Here is a 21,385-nt window from a genome sequence, read left to right on the forward strand (position 1 = left end):
AATTCTGAACAGGATTTGGCTTCAGTACGCACCTGGAATGGCAAAGGGCAGCTCCAGGTTAGGATGGACTCCAGCACCGGGTCTGAGAGGTGCCAAAACACTGGGCCTGGCTGAGTGCCCACCCTCACACAGGCTCTGAAAATACACCTTGAAAGTAAGCCAGCCAAGCAATGGCTAGCAGCAGAAATGTTCCTCCAGACCTCTCCACAGGGGTGGGAGAGATGACTCCTCCAGTCAGCACCCCCAGAAAGGAAAAGGCACAGTTGCCCTTCCCTCAAAGACTTCAGCTGGTTTAAAGGTCTCACTGATCAGGTAACCCAACCCACTGCAACTCCCTGTTTTCTCGCCCCATCCATAACCTTTCCCTTCCTTCTCCTGCTGCTAAGCCACGGGGGTGGGTAGGGAGGAGAGCGGTGCGTGCGTGGGGCCCGGGTAGCGCCGTAGCGGGGACACTCCCCTCCGCCACCATTGCGCGCCGGCCGCCCGCGGCGAGGTCCCGCTCCCCCTCCGCCTGTCTCCGGGCCGCCCTATGGAGGACGGGGAGCGGGTGGGTTGGGAAGCCCGAGCGCCCGGCGGCGGGAGTCGCTCGCCTCTGCCGGCGCAGGGGGCGGCTCGGCTCGGCTCGGCAGCCCCGCCTGCCCGGCGCCGCAGGGGTTAAGCGCCCCCGCTCCCGGCGGGATCGCTGCCGGCGGGGAGCGGGTTAAGCGCCTGGCGGCGGGGGCTCCGCCACTCGGCTCCGCACCGCGCTCCGCGCCGGAGCCGATACAGCGGGAAGATGGCGACGGAGGGAGCGAGCGGCGAGCCCGGCTCTGGCGGGCGGGAGGACTCGGCGGCCACGGTAGCGGTAATGGGCCTGGCGGGAGAGGGGGGTGCGATCCAGCCGCGGCGACGAGGGTTCCCCATAGGGTTGGGACGAAGCGGTGCCGGGAGACCTGCCTCCGCCGCTCCGTCCCTCCGCCCTCCTTCTGCCCCGGGGCGGGACGGGGTTCGCTGCGGGACCCGCCGCCACCGAGCCCCGTCCCGCCCCGGGCAAGACCAGAGAGGGGCGCGGGGTCTCCCTCGTTGCGGCTCTCCCTCTTTCCCTCCTCCGGGGCGGTGGGTTCTCTCTCCCATTGTTCCTTCCCGTTGCTCCGGCGCGGGGTCGGCGTGCGGCGCCGGTGAGGGGCACGGAGGGGGCTCCGCTCCCCGTCTCGCCTCTCCCGCACCCACCCCCCCTTTTCCTGCCGCTTCACATAGCGAGGGGGCTGCGCCCCTGCTCTGCGGGAGGGCTGAGTGCTGGCAGCGGCCGGGGACCTGTCAGACCGGGGTGGGGGAAAATGTTGCTCTTTAACCCTTTGCCGGGCCCGCAAGGCGCTTGGCTTTCGCCTGCCTCTGGTGTGGCGTTCTCGGCGCAAAGGCACCGTCCTTTTCCCCCGCTCCAAGTCCCCGTCCCGAGTGCCGGATGTGTGGAGACGTCTCGGCTCCCGGGCCTCGCGCCCCAGGGGCAGGATCTGGCTCCCTGCTTAAAATATCCTCAAAAGCCGAGCAGAACCTCCCTCCCTGCCGGCGTGTCCTCTCTGCGGGTGGGTGAGGCGGCTAGGAGGGAGGCGGAGGGATGCGGTGCGGTGCCAGCCGATGGTTAAAGAGCGGTGTCGGGGGAAGGCTGCGCTCCCCTGGGCCGGCGCTGGGCTCCTCTCTCCTGCTCCACACGACCCCAGGGAGGGTTGCAGGGCTCGTCTTCTCGGGCGGTCTGCGCCTCTGCTGGGCCCCGGCTCCTCGCCCGTGCTCTGGCAGACCCCTGCAGCCCGGCGGCTCTCCCTCTCCCGGTGCATCCCAGACCTGGCGTGGTCTAGCCTGTCTGGGGACTGCCCAGGCGAACCAGCCCTAGGTACTCGCCTGGCCGTCAGCCGCCGGTCCAGAGTCAAGCTGTAGCTGCTCGGTCTCGTAGCGACATGCGAAGTTCAGGGCAGTAAAACCGCAGTGATGCCCGTTCTGATCGGGAACGGTCCTGAAGGTGATGACTCCCGAAGGGAGGGGAGTCTAGTTTCTCTGAAATTTAGGTTATTGCTGGCATTTTATTTTTTATTATCTTGTTTACTTCCAAACAGGCACTAGTTCGTATCTGAAACCTTGTTCCATCCGTGTACATAATTGTCCTTCTGTGTCTTAAAATCTGCAGTGTTGTGGAAATTCAGTTTTCCTTTAAAAAAGTAAACCTTACGCAGTGCATATTTATAACATCACTGTCTTTTAAAACAACGATATAACCATGGCATAAATGAATATTGCGGTAAGAATTAACAAAAGCAGGCTTAAATACTTTAAAGCTCAGGTTTTGACCAAAATTATTTGTACTACATTCTTTAGTATATTCATATTAATACTGCCTTAATTTTCAGTTTTAAAATATCAAACAAGTAGCACTTCAATATTGCCCTGTTAGGCAGTGGAGTATAAGCCACTCATGCAATTTGGTGTTCTCATTGTGAAAGGTAGGAGGGATAGCTCTGCATTGTACACTCATTTTAAAATATGTTTCTAAAACTGAAGAGATGCTAGGATGTAAACTGTGTGTTTCTCCCTAACAAAAATAATAGCTATACTTGAGCAATAACAAAGTAATTTTTATATTATTGCTTTCCTTTTTAATTTGCCTTCAGTCATTAATTTTCCTTTTATGTTTTTTTCCTTACCAGTATAAACATTTTATTGCTGATTAATTTTTTCTCTTGTACTGGAAAATAAAAAGAAAACCTCTGTGTAATGAAAATACTTTTTAAAAATACATTTATGATACTTAAATATTACTTTTGAAGGGTTAGTATGAATAGCTTTTATTTTCTGTCTTTAAATGGGAGATGCAGAATTATGAATTGAATCATCTTGCTTACTTTTTGTGTGACCATAATCATTCAAATGACTATCCTATAAGTCATGCTAAACTTCAACTTATAACAAACTATTGTTTTCAGTACAGTTTTAGGTTAGGGGTTTTTTTGGGTTTTAGTTTTGTTCTGATTTTAAAAAATTTTTTTTAGTTCTCAGAATCCTGATTGCACAAATAGTGCAGTAAAAAACTGTGAGAACAGTATTTGTAATAGTGATGTGTTAATGTGTAAGTTTTATGCTGTCAGCAGAAGGTGTGTGACACAGGACAGTACAGTAGGATTTCTTGATATGAAATACTGTTCTTGTGTCTTGATACGCTATCAATAACATCACTGGGAAATAAAGACTTTCTCTGCTCTTTTTAGAAGCACTATAGAAAAGGAAGGGAAGTGCTTCCCTCCCATTTTTACATTCACCAGGGAATTTGACTGAAAAAGCCTAGACTGTTCCATAGTATGTTACATTTAGGAACAAAGCTGATAATCTTGTTATTCTGAGTTTCCTTGGATAAAACACAGCATTTGGTAAACCCATCACTTCTTTTCCACAAAATATTGGTATTTTCATCATGGGAAGGATGATAGGGAAAAAGGGCAGGGGAGTGGTTCTGGTCCTTTTTCATACCTGCTCAGCTTGATTGCACTGAAGTCACTGAAATTGTGTTGGTGCCTTTTGGACTAGAATTGAGAGAAAACATATGTGTGTGTTTTAAAACATCTTTGAATGACTTCCATCTGCCTAATGTCTACCAATAATGATTATATAATAGCAAGAAATAATCCAATTTGACAGTCTTTTTGTTGAAACATTGAACATCAGCCTGCTGTGCAGAGAGGGTTGGCTTGTTGCACACTTTCACTTCAGTGTAGATTTAACAAAGCCTATGAAAAGCCTGGTATATCAAACATGAAGTTTGTTGAAATTATTCAGTAAAATTTTTGGGCTTGCTTTTGCTTGAGCAGTGATCAAAAGCATAAATGTTATTTTTCCCTCAAAGACAGTACCTTCTACTGTCTGTAAAGCTGTACATGTAGCTGATATTGATAGAGTGGAATCTTGACTCCACTAAAGTGAGTAAGGATGTTGCCGCAAAATTGCATCGAGAATGTGTGCATACTCCAAAGGCTCACTCTGGGTTGCTGTGGGTCATGTAACAGGACAAAAAAGTTACACTACATGAAAAACTATCAAACAAAAAAAAAATATATATATAACTGAGAGAAATTCCATGATACTTTGTGGTGACATTATGGGGTATTTTGTGCGTAGCTTGGTACATTCACTGTCTATTGATCAGTGAGAATGTTCGTAGTAGAACTGCCATTCTGGTCAATATAGTGAAATGCTAAATTATAGCTTGATCGTATCAATTATGTAAGCTGATTTAGATCAGTTGGAAGGATTCTTATCTGAAAACTACTGCAAGTAGCAAAAAATGAGACCATAGCCTTGAAAAGCAAAGACTAAATCTCTTACAAGAGATTACATCCTGGAAAACGGTCACTTACAAAAGGACTTTAGCAACCCTGTCTTCAACTGAATACAAGTTTTCAGTGTAGCGTTATCATTCAGAGAAGTTATTTTCTTCGAGTCAGATGTGTGATGCTATTGTGTTTCAGCATGTAGGTGACATGCAGAGACAGCACAGTTCTGTCTGTTCTAGTTCTCCTTCTTCTCTGTGGCGAGAGATTGGTCTCAATCCGTCTTGCAGTGATAATGTTTCAAGCCTCCTTTTTTCCTCTCCTCCCCCTTCTCCAAACTACAGCACTGCCTTTTCTATGCCTTCTCCTACACAACCTGCTGCACATCCTCTCTTCCTGTGTTGTGAGGATCTTTGTGGATGAGAAAAGAAAGCCACTGAATGCAGTCCACTTTGCAAATGTTCCTTTCTCTTCCAAATGTGGACTGTTACACTGTCATTAGAGGTGAAGTGCAGAGGTGAAAATTCTGAGCCAGATATGTGAAAGTGGCATGGGAGGTGCAAAGCTGTAGGATACAGTAAGTTCTGTTGTTTTCCCAAGTGTTTTGACTTCATTTGTGTAAGCATTGCTTTGTCCTCAGAGGGAATATACCAAGATAGGAATAGAGATGGAAATTAGGACAGGAAGGAAAGCACTCAGGAAGACAGCAGTTTGCATTCTGGTTGTGCACCTACTCCTACCCAAGAAAAGGAACAATTGATTTAAAAAACCTGTATAATCCTTGAATGTATAAACCAGAAGCAGTCAAGTAGGTTTAGGGAAGACATACTGGTATGTACAAATGATATGTGAGTTAACGCTTTCTTGGACATTGATTTTTGGTTATCTTGTAGCACAAAGTAAGGTGTAAAATTTTGGAAAATAGAGATAGCTTCAACAGTGAGTACCCATATCTGTATCTAATCATATACTATTTGCCTTAGAAGTTACTTATTTGAAAGCAACTTGCTGAACATAAATTGTCCATTAAATCTAAGTAAGAATTTAAACATGATTAAAGAAGATTTATGGGCCTCAATCTATATAGAAACCTAACTTACACTGAAATAAAAAATGAAAAAGTATCTTTGTGGCTTTAAGTAGATTGAAAAAATGTTTTATTAGCTGTGACGATATCTGGGTGTGTACAAAGGTCAATGTCTTAGTAATTTTGGAGGGGTTGGGGGCTGCTTCTTTGTTTGGGGTTTTTTGTTTGTTTGTTTTTGGTGGGGTTTTTTGTTGTTGTTATTGTTGTTTCCAAAATAAATTTCCCAGCTCTGAGGTATATTTATGGTTAATGTTGAAACTATTAAAAGTTTTGCTGTTATCTGAAGCCAAGAAAGCCCACAACAGCTAACCAAAACCTCCCCCACACCTGTTAAAGAAAAGCCCAGAAAACTGGGGAGCTGTGCTTGAGGAGGGCATAATACGCGGGTAACTTCTTGTGGTGAACAATCCAATAAAAGTCATTGAGCTAATGGATGGTGTAATTAAATGCATTTACAGTACCCTCATGATCCCTTAGGTATGACTATGAAATTTGATGAGTCTTGAATGTTAAGATCAGATGATATTCTCTTCAGCAAAAAACTCCGTATTAGTTGGGGAGCAAATTCAATGACATTGCTTTTCCTTGAAAGATATTTCTCTGCCTTCACACCTTTTTCTATTACTAAGAAGATTCCTAAAGGTTATACCTTAATTCTTAAATTCGTGTTGGATGTGGTGGGAAATGGACATGTATTTTTTCATCAGATAATTTCTGGTGAAGCATGGGATCACAGATTCTTACCCTAGTTTCAGACTAAAGAGCAAGCCTTCCACAGGCAAAGCAATAAACTGCGGTTTTCCCTGAAGTATTCATGAATACTGTGTGGATATTATAACCACTTCTTTTAGCAGTCTCTCTGTTTGCAGTTTTCTTTATTAGAAAAGAGCTATGATTCATTTGACCACATACCCACTTCCTTTTATAGTTGGTAGGGTGAAATAAGTGGCTAGAAGGAATAACCTGTTTTAGAAGCAGGTTTGTGAACTTTACTGGTTTTGAGTGAAGTGACTTTGGCAGCTGACTCTTGAAGGTATGGGTGGAGGTATGAATGGGGTTCAAGACACTTAAATTTAGGTGTCTATGTGCATGTGCAGTGTTTAATATCCTATTATAGTCAGTGGAGCCGTGAGCAAATAGTTCTGGCAGTGGTTAACTGAATAGCTTTTTTGTCTGTTTGACTGGGCTGATTAGTTCTCCATTGAAAATAAAGGGACTGGGTACCTGGCTTGCATAGCTGGTACCATTAGGTACCTCACTTACATACATAGATACATATGTACAAGACATGCATCTTTAGGTTTTCACCTTTAGTGGCCCACGTGGTACTCTGGGGTATCCCAGCTGGACTTCTGCTACTAGTCTGGTTGGCATGGGTGATTCTCCTAAGTTCTGTATCAAATCTACCTGTCCCAAAAAAGCTATCTCTGATCCCTGGGACATTGCAAATCACATTAAATACTTCTCTATAGGAAACTAAAGAGAATTAGTCAAAGTAGATATTTGTACTTGATCAGATGAGTTGTACCTGGGAAACATACTTGGTGTTGTAAAACATATGAATCATGGTTGTGTTTCTCTGGTGCATGGGTCTGGCAGATGTGAGGCCATCATTATACTAGAAGTTTATTTTGTATAGCCTAATAAGTAATAGCAAACCTTTTTTATTTTTAGAACCTTATCTGGGAAGTCTGCTTTGTGAATCTTCAAGAGGATTCACCTGTGTATTGATTTGAATTCAATTTAAAATATGTAATAAGTGTAGATATTTACCTTTCCTTTCCCTTCTGAAAATACTATTTTTTGCTTTTGACAGCTTTTCCCTATGTGTCATCTTGTACACCATTTTTATACTTCTCCCCACCCTGCTCCCACCCTTCCACTTCAGCCCTCAATTATGCTCCACAGGTTTCTTCCCCAAGTCCTGGGTTATTACCCAGCTCCATCTTTTAAAAGGCTTTCTGAGCAAGAAAGAACTTGTTTTCTATGGTCATTTATGATTAATTCACAGGTAACTTGTTTTTTTGCCTTCTGTTTAGGGAAAGTACAAAGTTGTGGCTGTTACACTTTACCTATCTCTTCAAGCTTCTGCTGAAGGCAGCAGAGTTTTTAACGGTTGCTGCGATAGCACAATGAACAGCACTTTTAGCTCCTGAGGTTGCCAGTACTATCAACTGGGCTATGTCAGCAAAAGCAAACTATTTGCACTGTCAATCCCCCACGATATTTTCTGGGGATTTGTTTTTGTTTTGTGTGTTTGTTTGTTTTTTGTTTGGTTGGTTTTGTTTTGGGGGTTTTTCTTCGAGAGTGGTGTGATGCATTTAACTGTAAAGACTTTTACCATTTCTACTCTAAATTGCTTTACATGTGAGAAAGACTCCATTCTGTTCCTGTGCCTCATGGTGATCTTCCAGTTTCATCTTCTTTCTATCTTTTCCAAAGGTGATGGGGGCAGGAAAATGCCTCTCCAGTTTGATCACTGCTGTTCTGAGTAGTCCTTCTTTTGTTCAGAATTGATGGATTTTTCTTCCTTTTGGCTTGGCAGAATTTAATTTAGTTTTTAGCAATGCTGGTATCATTTTGCCTGTACTGTTTTTGTGATGCACATTCAGGTAGTTGAATGAGTTTTAGCTAACTAGCAGTTTGCTCTATTGTCAATGCACTTGCTGCCAGGCAACATACACCCCTTACAAAACTGATCTTGGAAAATAATGTGGAGTTTTAGAGACATAGAGAACTGAAGTAGTCTTTTTCAGGTACTTTATTCTTATAGGTCAAATAAACCAAACATTTTAAAATTGGAAAGAGGTAGAGGAAAAAATTCTCTTGTGTTTTGGTTGTATATACGAAATCTCTTTCTAGGGCAACATGGTCTGGTATCTCTGTTATAAAACCAATACAATGGCTGGCTTGGTTACGTAGTTGTTAAGTTGATGGTTAAATTTTTACAGCTTGGCATTCTACCACAGGTATTCTAGCAAAACCCCAGATGACATATAAGCCATGAGGTACTACTGCAGTCTTTATTTTCTGGAGATCTAAGACTTACTGCTCCACTGGAAGATGTTAGGAAGATTATTTTTCTAGATCTAAATAGCAGTTTTTTCTATGCCTTGGCCAAACAGTGTTCTCTCAGATTAAGAACGTGGGGCAAGCCTGCCATGACTGACATCTTGATTCCAGAAGATTGCATGGAGGGTTTAAAAAGGGAGGATAGTTTTATTTCATTATATGCTTTATCTGCTCAAATCTGAAAGACGTTTTTTCAGCCATGCTTGAGAATATTTTAGATCTTTAAACTATGGATTTTGGTCCACTGAGGGTAGGCTGTGTTGCAACTCCATGAGTGCTGATTCAGAGATGTGTATGGGGAGAAGATGTGGTAGCGTCTTCAGTCACTGCCATGCACACTCTTATCCTGTGTGAATGGATTTGATGTTGCTAATCCATAATGAACAAATTGAAGATGACCTTAAAGTACTGGAAAAAAGTAGTCATTCCAATTTCAGAATTTGTCAAATAAAGTTTGGGGGAAAAAAAGCCTCAACGAGCATAAAATTGTTCATAAACAAGACCAGAACAATGATGGTGTTATCTTTCATCCTAAAAAGCACTTTTTCTGTTTGTGTGTCTCTTCTGGTGGACAGTTTCATACTTAAAAACAAGAAGGCATCAGACAAAAGTAACTGACAGCAAAGGTGGTGATTCTACACAAAATGTGTAGTTGTGCTGTGGAATGTTGTGGATGCTAAAATTATATAAAGATTCAAAAAGCAAGGGCGCAGGTTCTCAACAGGTCTGTCAGCTGAGGGCTGCTACGTACAAAATGACAATTTCTGCCTCAGAAGGTGAACAAGCTGAAAATTGCTGGAGGTTGGGAGAATATTTCTGCGAAGTATCATTACGGGCTTGTTCTAATGCTGATTTCAAGGCATCCCTTATTGGCTGTTTTTGGAGACAGGATGCTTGAGTAAGTGGGTTTTTAGTTTCATATGCTAGAATTGTTTAGATATGAAGTGATTTTACTAGTTCTTATTTAATGCTTTTAAAACTAAAAATATAAAAACTAAGTTGAATATCTTTTTGGAATGTCCTTCTGTTAGCGTTTCTTTGTGTTTATTTATATCTAATCATAAATTACCAGAGAGCACTCTTAACTGCTAGTTTTTGCTGTCTTTTCTTATGTTCTAGTTCAAGGTGTATACTTGAATGAAATTTACTGTAGTCACTTAATCAGATTCTTAGTTAAAAATCTCATCACTGCATCACACACGTTGAAGAGTGTCTCTGGTTTGATAAGAAGGAAGAATGTTTTCATTTATGGCTCAGGAAAGACTGCAGATAATTGATGTTTCACCCGTGATGTGCAGTCTTTTGACAAAGAGCTACCTTGTGTTACACCTCTTGGCAGACTGAATTTACTGACTTGGGCTAAAGAGTAGGATCATGTTTTGTGTACTGTACTTTTGTGGATGCACCTCTTAACTTTGTCCGTGGCTGTCAAAGCCTTCAGTGCCTTTGTTTTTTGGTTTTTTTGGTCAGAAGAGACAAGCATATTTTAGAATATAAAGATAATGTAGTGGATAAACCATTGAATGTCATCTTTAAAGACCATTACTGAATATTATGTTTTGTACTACTTGCTTTCTATTTTTGGAAAAAAAAAATCCTTGCATTAGTTTTCCATCTGAAAAATAGACACTTTTTTTCTCTATTATAAAGGAAGTTGTATGAAGAAACCAGTTCCTATCCTTGAGGTATTAGGTTTTATGAAGTTGTTCACAGAAGAAAGATGGCAGATAAGTGGGTCCTTGTATCTGACTGAATTAAATTTAGTAATTAGAAGTACCCAGAGTGAAAAATGCTGCAGCCTGTAAGGTAAAATCTACTCTGCTGACACTAGATTAAATGAGGAGCTGTATAAGTTTAGTGACTTTTCATTTTATACGTGTCCTTAGATCATTGAGCATTATGTAGAACTGTGAGGAGCACTGTGAGAGGCTGCTGCAGCACATATTGGAAAAAAGCCTTCAGAGAAACTGATTGTTTCTCTTGATTCATTGGCATGGAGAGTAAGAGGTATTTTTGGGATTAGAGAAATAGCTGACCCAGGCAGCAAAAATAGAAGATAACTGTTATTCAGGATAAAGTTCTGGTTAGAATGGATAGCCCCGTCTTCAAAACAGTTAGGCTTAATAGGAATAGGGGGACTGGAGCATTTCTTATGAGGACAAACTGAGGTAACTTTTCAACCTCCAAAAGAGATGACTGAGAGGGGGCCTCATCCATGTCTGTCAGTATCTGAAGGGAGGGTGCCAAGGGGATGGAGCCCAGACTCTGCTAAATGGTGCCAAGCAGTAGGAGAAGAGGCAATGGGCAGAACCTGATGTACAGGAGGTTCTGCCTGAATATGAGGAAGAGCTGCTTTACTGTGCAGGTGACTGAGCACTGGAGCAGGCTGTCCAGAGAGGCTGTGGAGTCTCCCTTAATGGAGATATTCAAGAACCCTCTGGACACAGTCCTGTGCCCTGGGATGACCCTGCTTGTGCAGGAGGGTTGATCCGTGTTACTCACCTAAATGAGGAATCTCAATCCAACATACATTGAATGTAAGTAGCTAAAGTTCTAACCCACAGTTCTCAGTAGCCATTTGTGCACCTCTGTGTGTTTTAACTGCAAAGTGAAAGTGTAACACAGTTAAAACTGTGTTAGTATTAACACAGATACAGGTTTTGGGTATTTTATATCTATGGCCTTCTAGCCTGAGGGAAGAACAACTGTTCTGCCATCCTCTTGCCTTGAGAAAGTAGAAATGGTACTTGCCTTAATTTTTATTGGATTTTTCTATACTGAATTTAAGCTCCTGAGTAGCTGAATGTTTAGATTTTATGTGCTTTGGGGAAGATAGACAGTATGTCCAGATACACCGCTCACCTAATTTGGCAACAGATTACTTCATCCTGAAGATAGCTGAGTGTTTGCATTGCAGGGCTTTTCTAGTAAACACATCATAGCTAGGAGTCTAGCATTTACCTTACAGGGAATAATAGAATAATGAAAATCAATCTGGGCAGCTGAATCTAGCACATGGAATAAAAACTATTTTCTCTCCCTGAAAATAATCCCCTTCTAAATTCACTAAGTGCCTACTTGTGTTAGCACTCTGGATGGTGAACAACAGATTGGTATTAATCCTACCTACCTTTGTGATTTTGTGAATATTATAATATTCCCCTCACCACACCTCCAAAATCAAGACTTCCAGCCTTGTAGTCTTTCCTCATATAGTACTTACTCCTTTTCTCTTCATTCTTTTAGTTAGCCAATTCTACTTTTAGATGAATATTTTATGCTGTACTTGACATGTGGGTTTACCAGGGGTTTAGATAGTGGAAAAATGAGGTTGTTCACCTATATGTGAAGAATTATGTGCCAACTTCCACATGAAATAGCTTTCTCTGCCACTTTTCTATGTTTTTTCCAGGTTATTAATGAAGAACTTGAATAAGGCTGGTCCCAAAGGTGCCCCCTGCTTACCTGTTCCCATCTTGAAAAGTGGTTGTTACCCATGATGTTTGCTTCCTATCCATGAAGTGTCTTTTATTCCTATACAGTTGGATAGGAGTTTCTGTATAATAATAGTAGATACAGAACCTTGTCCAAAACTTCTGGAAAGTTCAAATACATTAGTGTCCAGTGGATCCATTTTGTCATGTGCCTCTTGACATTGTTACAGAAGTGTAGCAGTTTGGGAGGTGAATTTGGTTTTACAGAAGCTGTACTGATATTCTCAGTATACACCGAGTATGTGCTCAATGATTTTATTCATTAGTATAAACTCATTTTTCAGTCTTGCTCAGGGTGGCAGTCAGACCTACACTAATCTTGGTAACTGTGGAGTGCAAAGATAGTGTTGCTATGAACTGTTGTTTGTTAGTGCCTCTTAAACCTGAACTGTTCCCTCCAGCCAAACAAATGAGACTGCAAATAAAGCATACACAAAGATTTTGTGTCTTTTCACAAATTGTTCTTCAGAAATTCACATTCAGCACGGTGTGTGGTGATAACTTGGGTAGCTGTTTGCACAGGTGCATTAGGTGCGCCGTGGTTAAGATCCTTTCCCTCTCTCTTGCCTTCGTCCCTGTAGTGCTGTTTCACGTCTGTTGAATTGTTTCAGCCTATGTGAAGCTTCACAAGGGAACTGTCATTTACAAAGTTAGTAGCTTTACCATTTCACCTCTATCATTCACAAGACTTTGCAGGATTGATCCCTTGCAACAATTTGAAACAGTGTAATATGGGAAGGCTTTAATTTCTTCACTTAAAAAAAAAGAATGAGACTATTCACTATCAATTTTGACTTTATATAGTACAAATAAAGAGACCAACTTTTGACAACTGTAGATGGTTGCTGGCACATCTGTGTTTCAAAATTACAGTAACTGTTGTAGTCAGTGTGTTCATCAATGTTCTCTTTCTTACAGACAAGAGAGTTTGATGTGGATAACCTGAGCAAAGCAGAACTGCGAATGCTTTTGAGTGTAATGGAAGGAGAACTAGAAGCACGAGACCTTGTGATTGAAGCCTTGCGAGTAAGTAATTCGGTTGTTATGATTTGCTTTTTGGCTATTTTTGAAATTCTCTTTTGCCACTTCCTTTATACTGTATATAGAATATTATTAGTGGAAGAGTAAATCGTGATTTTTAAAGTTTTAGGTTGACTAAATCTCAGTAATCACAAAATATGTTCTTGTTTAATTGTAGCCATTTGGTGATTCTATGTAATTTTTGTCTAAAATACCAACAAAATTTCAAAGAAATAAGTTAAAAACCTGTGAAATTGCTTCCTTTTAAAATTCTTTGATATTCTAAAGTCTGTTATTTGTGAAAGGAAGGAATAACATCAAAGGAAAATTCAGTCCATTTGTAATTTGTTCTAATAAGCTATATTCAGTCATACACTCTATTCAATGCTTTCATTTTCAGTGAGATGGAAATAGGGACAAAAACCAGGTGGTCACATCCACTTAGGGAAATATTTTTGTGGCTTTTTTGGTTGTTTGCCTTTTTTTAATGAAAGGTGAAATATGAAATATATACTCTTAACAGCACTCACAAGTACTTGGTTAGGTTTTTACTGTGTTAGGCATATGTGAAGGTTAGTTTTCTGCTTCAGAAGATGGCAGTCTGAAAGGCGACTTAGTTGACTGGAAATGTACAAACAAAACTACTTTAATTAAAATATTATTTTTTATGACCACAATGATTTTAATATGTAATATTTTGATCTGGATAAAAATAAAATTTAACAGGACTGCCAAACAGACTTCAGGTTTGGGGAAAAAACAGTCTTCTGTGGTTTAAAAATATTCATAACTTCATAGTTGAATAAGGGGAAATAGTGCTCTTTAAGACATTGAAGGTACAGTAAAGCAAATCCTTAATGTAATATATCTAGTGCTAGTTTTTAGCAGTATATGTAATGATTATCAAGTAGTGTGGGAACATTTTCCACTTGAAATGTCACAGTAACAATTGTAAATGCATTTTTACTCAATTTTAAGTTGTTTTGTGATGGCTTCAGATCACTTGTTGCAAATGGAGCTTTAAAGTAGCTGTCACTGATGTACTTGAAATAATAACTGAAGACTTTATAGGTGTAAACCTCTCTTTAAAAATGTAATTTTCATTTTGTAATGACAATAAGACACTAGGATTAATATTTTTCTGGAATATTACTGCACTTTGAAGTTATTTTGTGTTTGGCCTTCAATTATATGCATATGTTGAGATGTACTGCCTTTTCATGTAGCTGTTTTAAAGCTTCATGGCTCATTTTCCCGGACTAGGAATTTTATTTTCCCTGCCTGCCAGTTAAGGTTTTGTAAAAGTGGAAATAGTGTGCACAGCACATCCAAAATCTCTTTTTTTGACTCTTCTAACTTTGAAGGAATGCAAATAGAATATTCAGTTCTAGTAAATATTCAGGAACAAGCTACTAAACTACATATCAAAAAATGTATGTATTGAAATTGAGAAAAATGGGAAAGAAGAGAGGAGGAAATAAAAATGAAGTAAGCATTTAATGATAGTAAACTTTAAATATTCAGTGTAGTGCTGTCCCAGGAGAAAAAAAGTCTATATCAAATTCACATGTACCTGCTGAATTGGGTAATATGTACAAAGTGGGTTTTGATGATTAATACAGATAAATATAAAAAGTAGCTCAATTTCACATAAGGTATTTAAATGTTGAAAGTTTTTAAATGTTGAAAGTTGGGGGTCTGGGATTTTTTTGTGCAGTTGAGCTTTTTTTTTTCTTCTCCTGCATCTCAATTTCTAGTTTCTCTAAATAAACTCAGTGTGTAACTCAAATCTTCCTGGCAGCTTGCCTGGTTAGCTGTACTAGTATTGCGAAACTTGGAAGTCATACCTGCTAAAGAACTGTAGTTCTACTGCTGTAGAACATGTAGTATCATACTACAACAGGTTTTGGATCTTCTGGCTTCTTAATTGGGAAGCCACAAGTCAGCAGTATTAGCAACTGGAGTCTCCAAGCAGCACACAAAAATAAACAACTAGATAGCCAAATATAGGTCTTTTATAAAAGTGTATAACAAGAGAATTCCAGTGTAATTGTGTCAGATTTGGTACTTAGATTTTCTGCAATGAACGGGCATACACAGTTTGCATATCTTTAAAGTAAGAAGGAAGTGGTTTTTATATAAGGGAAAAGACTAACATTATTTCAAAAAGAGATGATGGTTTGTTTCAAAATTAGGAAAAGTTTGTGAGTTTCTTATTCTAAAGTAATAATCTTCTGAATGTGTTGTGGTTTTGTGACTTCTGGGTTTATTTTTTTTCTCTTATTTAAAAAATAGCTGTAAAGTTATATGCAGTTTGAGGTGTCAATGAAAGAAAGAAAATTCCAAAATGATGCTGTGTACCACTTAGTACTGCTGTAATGTTGCTTTTTTGACAGGGCAACGATGCCCCTGGATTTCCAAATTGTATTTGCTTTAGATGCATGTCTTCTGGCTGTTCATTTACAATATATTCATTGTGCCATAAAATAAATTCCTATCTTATGACTTTCAATTTTATTTCTCTTGATGCTAGTAGTCATCACAGACGATGCCTATTAACTCCTCATTAAGCTGTTGTAAGATGTTGCATAACTTTTTCTGTTTATTTAAAGCTTAATTTCTAAAGGTTGCAGTCTAGTGAGAGTAAAGAATAAAAGTTTCAGAGTTTATTACTCCGCTTTGAAAAGATTGAACTAGGAAATAAAGTCTGTCCACTGGGTATTGTTCAGGGGACAGAGTGTCCATTCTGCTTATTCTGTGTAAACAAAAAAATAAAAAATTGAAAGTGAGAAAGGCCAGCAGTTTGAGATTATGTGAAGAAATCTTGTTAAATTAAATGGTCATCCTAGGGGCAGAGATGGGAAGGGAAGATAAGTTTAGTTAGTAAAGTTAAAGAGTTGATTTTTATTAAGGCACTATAATTTGTGCCACATGATAAATTAGAAAGAATCAAACCCAGTGTCACATATAATAATTAATGCTTTTTATTGTGTCTTTTTTTCCTAATGTGCTGTAGAGTTTCCATTGGATTTTATATTAATTTTATATACCTAGAAGACTATTTTTGAAACAAAACCAAAACTTCATGTTCATTTGTAAGAAATATGCAGATGACATCTGTTTACTTCCATGTTTCCACAATACATTGTTGTTCCTTTATAATATGCACAACTGATTCCTGCTTGAAATAGTTACAGTAATTATCAATCAGAACAATTTAAGTTGCTGGACAAGTTCAGCCCTGTGAAAACCAACAGATTTGGAAAAGTAGATCTTTATGATGCTTAGAGTCAAATTTCCAGGTTTATTCCAAATCAAAAGTTAATTTACTGTGGAGAACAGCATCAGGATTCAGCTCAAAGGATCTTTTCCTGTGTAAATCTTTCTCATTAGTGCTCTGATTTTGTATAATTACTATACCAAGTGACTAACATGATTTCTCTTTTTTTGAATCTGTGATTTCTGTATTTTAGTAGCTTTATGATCATGGTTGTGCTGCAATTAAAATTAGATTCAGATTAAAATTTAAGTCATGAAAATTATTTCATTAATGAGGAATAACTTGCTGATTAATTGCTATTGAGAGTCCATATCGTTAAAAATGGAGGGATACTTAACCATAGCTGCTGCCTCCATCTGTCTCAATTATCCAAATAAACCGTCCGCCTGTAATAAGGGGATAATTTATTCCTAATGTGGAGGTAATGTGGCCACATAATCAAAGCACAGGTCTGGCCTCCCACAACTGTGATCTCAAATACAACATTCATTTGTTGTTATTTTTTCTCCAGATAAAAAATGGTTGCTGTGGCTGTCCACTTTCTAAAAGATTTTTTCTAAGTGCATTGACCCTCATATTGATGAATTGATGTGGTAGTAATAGCTGTCAAGAATAGAATTGTAAATACTAAATAGTGCTTTTTGTGGTAATTCTCTCATAAAGTTAAATAATTTGTAGGTTATTCTTCATCTAAAATTTTAAAGCCCCATTCAGTTGGGATTTCTGTTCATTGAAAAAATATGTTTATTTTCTTATGTAGATTTCATTAGGGAGTAAATGGTAAATTGAAAATGTATGCTTGCTTCTATGGTATGCATTGTTTAATGTGAACAAAAACCTGCAAATTCTCACTGTACTAGATTTTTTAATATACCAAATTGCATGGATTTAGAACAACTTTATTTGATTGTTGGGAAAAATCACTAATGAAATTTAAAAAAAAAAACTAAAAGAACTGCCAATACCAACAAGTGGATATATTTTTGGTTAATTAAAATTGACTACAATATCAATGAGCTTTCTCTGAGCTTAAGTGAGCTCCAAATCAACAGATTCTGTGTATGTCCTGGCTGAGTCAGGAGGACAATATGTGAATGGCGACATGAACTTCGTTGTAGGTGTTTCTTCAGTGTTGAAAAGCCCGACTGTATTTAATTTTTTCTGTAACTTCCTAAGACATGAAAGCTTATTTTCTGTGTATGTGTTTGTACCAACATCTGTTTAATCTTTCACCCAGTTTCTGCAAAATCTGACAAAATGCTAAGCATTTCAAAAATAGGTAGTGCCGTAAAACCAGCAGCTGGGTAAGAAAATTCATACTGTTGTTAAAGCCTTAGTTGAAGGGAGGGCAGAGATTTGAGCTGTCTTTTATTGAGCAATGTATAGGAGCTGTACAGTACAGAGTTAGGGAAAATCAGACTTTGCTAATTTAATTGCTCAGAGAATTTGGCCATCTAAATTTATAAAAAGATAAGAAAAAATCTCTGCCTGAATTTTATCTCCCTGAATCTAAGCATTTTGACAGGCCTGCAGGTTAATCAATAGAGCTACAAATAAACCATAGTTTCTATATTATGTCCAAGTAGAAAATCCATATAAGGTAATTTGTGACTTCCCCTAGCAAAGGTATGAGTTCTTGGTTGAATTTTGTAATGAAAGTAAAAATACTAATGTAATAAAATAGGTAGGTCAAAAGACAGAAATTAATGCATCCTGTAACAATCAATACCTCATATTCACATTCAAGTTTAGTAACACATTCTATTAGCTTTACTTAAAAATCTTACAGTCTAAAAATACAAGGTTTAAAAATAAAGATAAACAACTTTTAAGAGAGTACAGTGATTACTGTGTAGATTTGCTCAATGTTTCTTAGACATAACTAATGCATAGTATGTTGAACATCAGTTTTCAGGTTCCAGCTCTCCTGTTAACCATTTTAGAATTACTGGGATGTCAGTATTCAATTGCATGAGAAATGCAGTATTTTAACACAAGTCTTCCCAAAGGGAAGATCACAGGAGGATCACTTATTTTGGAATGATGAGATTGTTTCAGAAATTATGAGTAGCTTATAAGATGTTTGAGTTCATAATGATAAAGGCTATTTTTTACATATCTGTGTAAGTGTGTGTGAATTAACTGCTTGAGTGAACCTACCTTAGCATTCTGATTAGGAACATGCTTTTGAAGAAGCTGTCCCCATTGTCCCACCTAACTTTGATTTGATTTGCCTCTCAGACTACTCTTGGACTGTGTCAGCTGAACTGACAGCAGTTAGTCCTAAGACCTTCTTCCAAAAGGACCATAGGCATATGGAGTCTTTTTCTTCCCAAAGGGTGGAAGGCATTTTTTGCTTAAGCTAGTTTGCTTTCAAGTCCTGAGCTGTGCATTGTGGAAGGCTTGTATTAGTAAACTTGTCTTTCCGTTTTGACCAACAATGATTAAACACTGAATGGTATAGTTTAATTTTAACCTCATTGAAAACATGAACTGTTTTGATGATAACTGTCAAGTGTGCATATTTCTATACCACTTCTGCAATTCTGTAAGTATATGTATAGATCAAACAATATTTAAGACAATCTAAGTTGAGTCTACCGTGGTTTATCACAACAGTAGGGCTTCCTTCAGTTGGCCAAGACAGACTTTTGCCTACTGTAGGTTGAGATTTTGGTTTAAAAAAACTGGATTTATCAGTTAGAGTTTCCATATCCTTTTAATATTATTTGTCTTTTGCATCTTGTCATGGGGTGATACTTGGTTTTGTCTGTACTATGAAAGTTACACATTAAAATAGAATTATTAAGCAACACAATAACTGTCAGTTGTGTATGACTAAAGTTTTTTCCTGAACTACTGCACAGAGTCTGCAAGAATTGTGCTATAAGACTTCTAGAATGAATTTTGGGCTTAGAAGGGAAGAAATCTGGGAGCTATCAAGAAAAAGGGAATGAATCCTTATAATTTAGTTGTTCTCAAGTTGACTGATAGGCAGAAAAATTGCATGTATATGAAGTGTAATCTGTCAAAGGGAGCTACACATACATTAAATTATAGACCCTTACCTGCAGTAATTGTTCTAAGTTTGGAATCTAAAATGTGAATTCGAATTTTCCTATACGCATGAATCCCATGAATCCAGAATGGAGCTAAGAGCACACAGAAGGTGGCTTTGGAGGTTTCTGGCAGCCAGTAAGACAGCCTGTTTTATAGCCAGGCGTCCTGGAAAATTTGTAACTATGTAGAAGGAGGAGCAGAAGATGTTAAACTGTGTGTAACAGGAGGTTATTGTTGTAGACAGTATGATGGCAGTTGTTGGTCTTGGTGGCAGAAGTGAACCATGAAATAGAAGTCAGATAATGCCTTGTTTGCATTGCCATTTTTGCATATTGCAAATTCTTTGCATAGAAATTAATTTTTACTAAATTTTTGGGAGCTAATAATATGCAGATTGTCCTTACTCATCTCTGCAGATTATGTCTTTGCTCGTCTGCTCACTACTTTTGATTTATTGAATTTAGTGATGGTTGTGTATGCATTTTCTCTGCTTTTAAATATAGTTTGTCTTTACATCTCCAATGTGTCTGGTTTTGCTTTCCTAATAATAGTTTACTGTACTTTTCTGAACAGGTTGGTCAAAAAACAGTATTTCACTATTGCAAGCTATTTAAAATTGATTGCAATGAAATGATGAAATAGGGATAAACCTCAGACAAGTTAGTAGATGAAATTGTTTTTTATAGTATTTAGTTTTAAATGGTTTCTTTACCTGTTGTTCATTTCAAGTTTTAGATTTTTGAAGCATGCTCTTTGAACCTAATTGAAAAAGCATTGTTTGATACAACCTTAATGTTCAAATTTTGATTTGCCCCAATTCGATCATGGTTTATATATTCTTTTTGTGTTAGTTTATATTGTGTTGTATTTACTTTTCTTATGTTCATTTTTTTTTTTGTAGTTGTAGTAATAGTTGTGTAAACATATGCTTTTTTATGAATGGAAGCAAGTCTGACCTTTTCGAAAAGGTGTTGGACTTTTGGCAGCAGCAATCCCTGGATTAATTAACTTTGATGATCTGAGTGATCTTGCTATTTTGACACGTATAAAGGCCTCTTCTAGAATTTGTTGACAAAATAAGTTTTCAGTCATGTTACATCACTTCTTGTGGTAGGTATTTGCTGTTTGCCAAAGGGTGACATTAAGCACTGAACTATGCAAAACTTTTCCTAAACCATATTAAATCAGTCCTGTGTCTGTGTTGCTTCACTAAGCTTAAGTTTCATTACTGAGGTAAATACCTTTATTCCAGGCTCTCCTAAAACTGGGGAACACAAGTATGAAACTATGAGACTTGTTTTCTAGTATGAAAGCTCTATGGCCTCGCATTGCAAACAACCTTTTCAGTCTTCATTCCAGCAGTGTCTGGTAAACCGATCGTAGTCCCCTTTTGTTTTTCACATAAGATCCGAGTCTCTTTATTGTTGGCAGGCATGATCCTACCAATTCACCTGAAAGTATTCTGCTGATATCTTATTTGGATAATTGCTTTGCCTTCCCACTTGATTTCTTCTACCCTTGTTTGATCTTTCTGCATAATCCAACATAAACTAGTGGGTAGAGATAGGTGCACACATTATTGGTAAAAATAATAATAAAAAATTCCAACGTCATGTTAATGTAACTGTTTCTCCATTTCTGTGATCTTTGTGAATTATATAGATATGACCTATTTGAAATGTTTCATCTGTTTGCCATCATTACCCACGTTGCTGACAATGAGAAATGTAACTGGGTCATCTGTTATCTATGTTATGTTACCTGAAATTTTCCATTTTTTAGTTGAGGGAACACATTTCCTCTATGCCGATAAACAGTACAGGTAATATTGCTGATAGCAACACTCAAGGGCAAATGAATACAGAACACTTCTTTCCTTGGCTTGTGTGTCTCTTCATGTTACTGTTGCTGAAGAAAAAATGTATAAGGTTTGTTCTTGGTTCTTCCAAAAAAAAGGGTAATAATTTATAAAAAAATAATGGTGAATAAGACAAGAGATTTGATTTGGGTCCTTTTCAACACCTTTGAAAATACATAGCTTTGATTACTTTTGTTGTGCTTGGGTTTACATGTTCCCAGGCTT

The 21,385-nt window shown here is 38.6% G+C and overlaps 1 protein-coding gene across 3 annotated transcripts in view; it reads left to right on the forward strand.

Annotated features, from left to right (window-relative positions):
* Positions 1-257: 257 nt before the first annotated feature.
* The window catches only part of CTTNBP2 (cortactin binding protein 2), an 81,833-nt gene continuing 60,705 nt past the window's right edge, over positions 258-21,385 (forward strand). The window contains exons 1-2 of one of the 3 annotated variants that reach the window (XM_068996842.1): positions 258-312; positions 12,861-12,968. In XM_068996842.1, the coding sequence (XP_068852943.1) occupies positions 12,906-12,968 (63 nt within the window). In that variant the 5' untranslated portion in view covers positions 258-312; positions 12,861-12,905. Of the gene's footprint in view, positions 313-624; positions 845-1,055; positions 1,096-12,860; positions 12,969-21,385 lie in introns of those variants that run through there. The other 2 variants (XM_068996825.1, XM_068996833.1) reach the window with 2 other exon arrangements.

This window comes from Aphelocoma coerulescens, chromosome 1A, assembly GCF_041296385.1.
Source record: "Aphelocoma coerulescens isolate FSJ_1873_10779 chromosome 1A, UR_Acoe_1.0, whole genome shotgun sequence".
Classification (NCBI taxonomy): domain Eukaryota; kingdom Metazoa; phylum Chordata; class Aves; order Passeriformes; family Corvidae; genus Aphelocoma; species Aphelocoma coerulescens.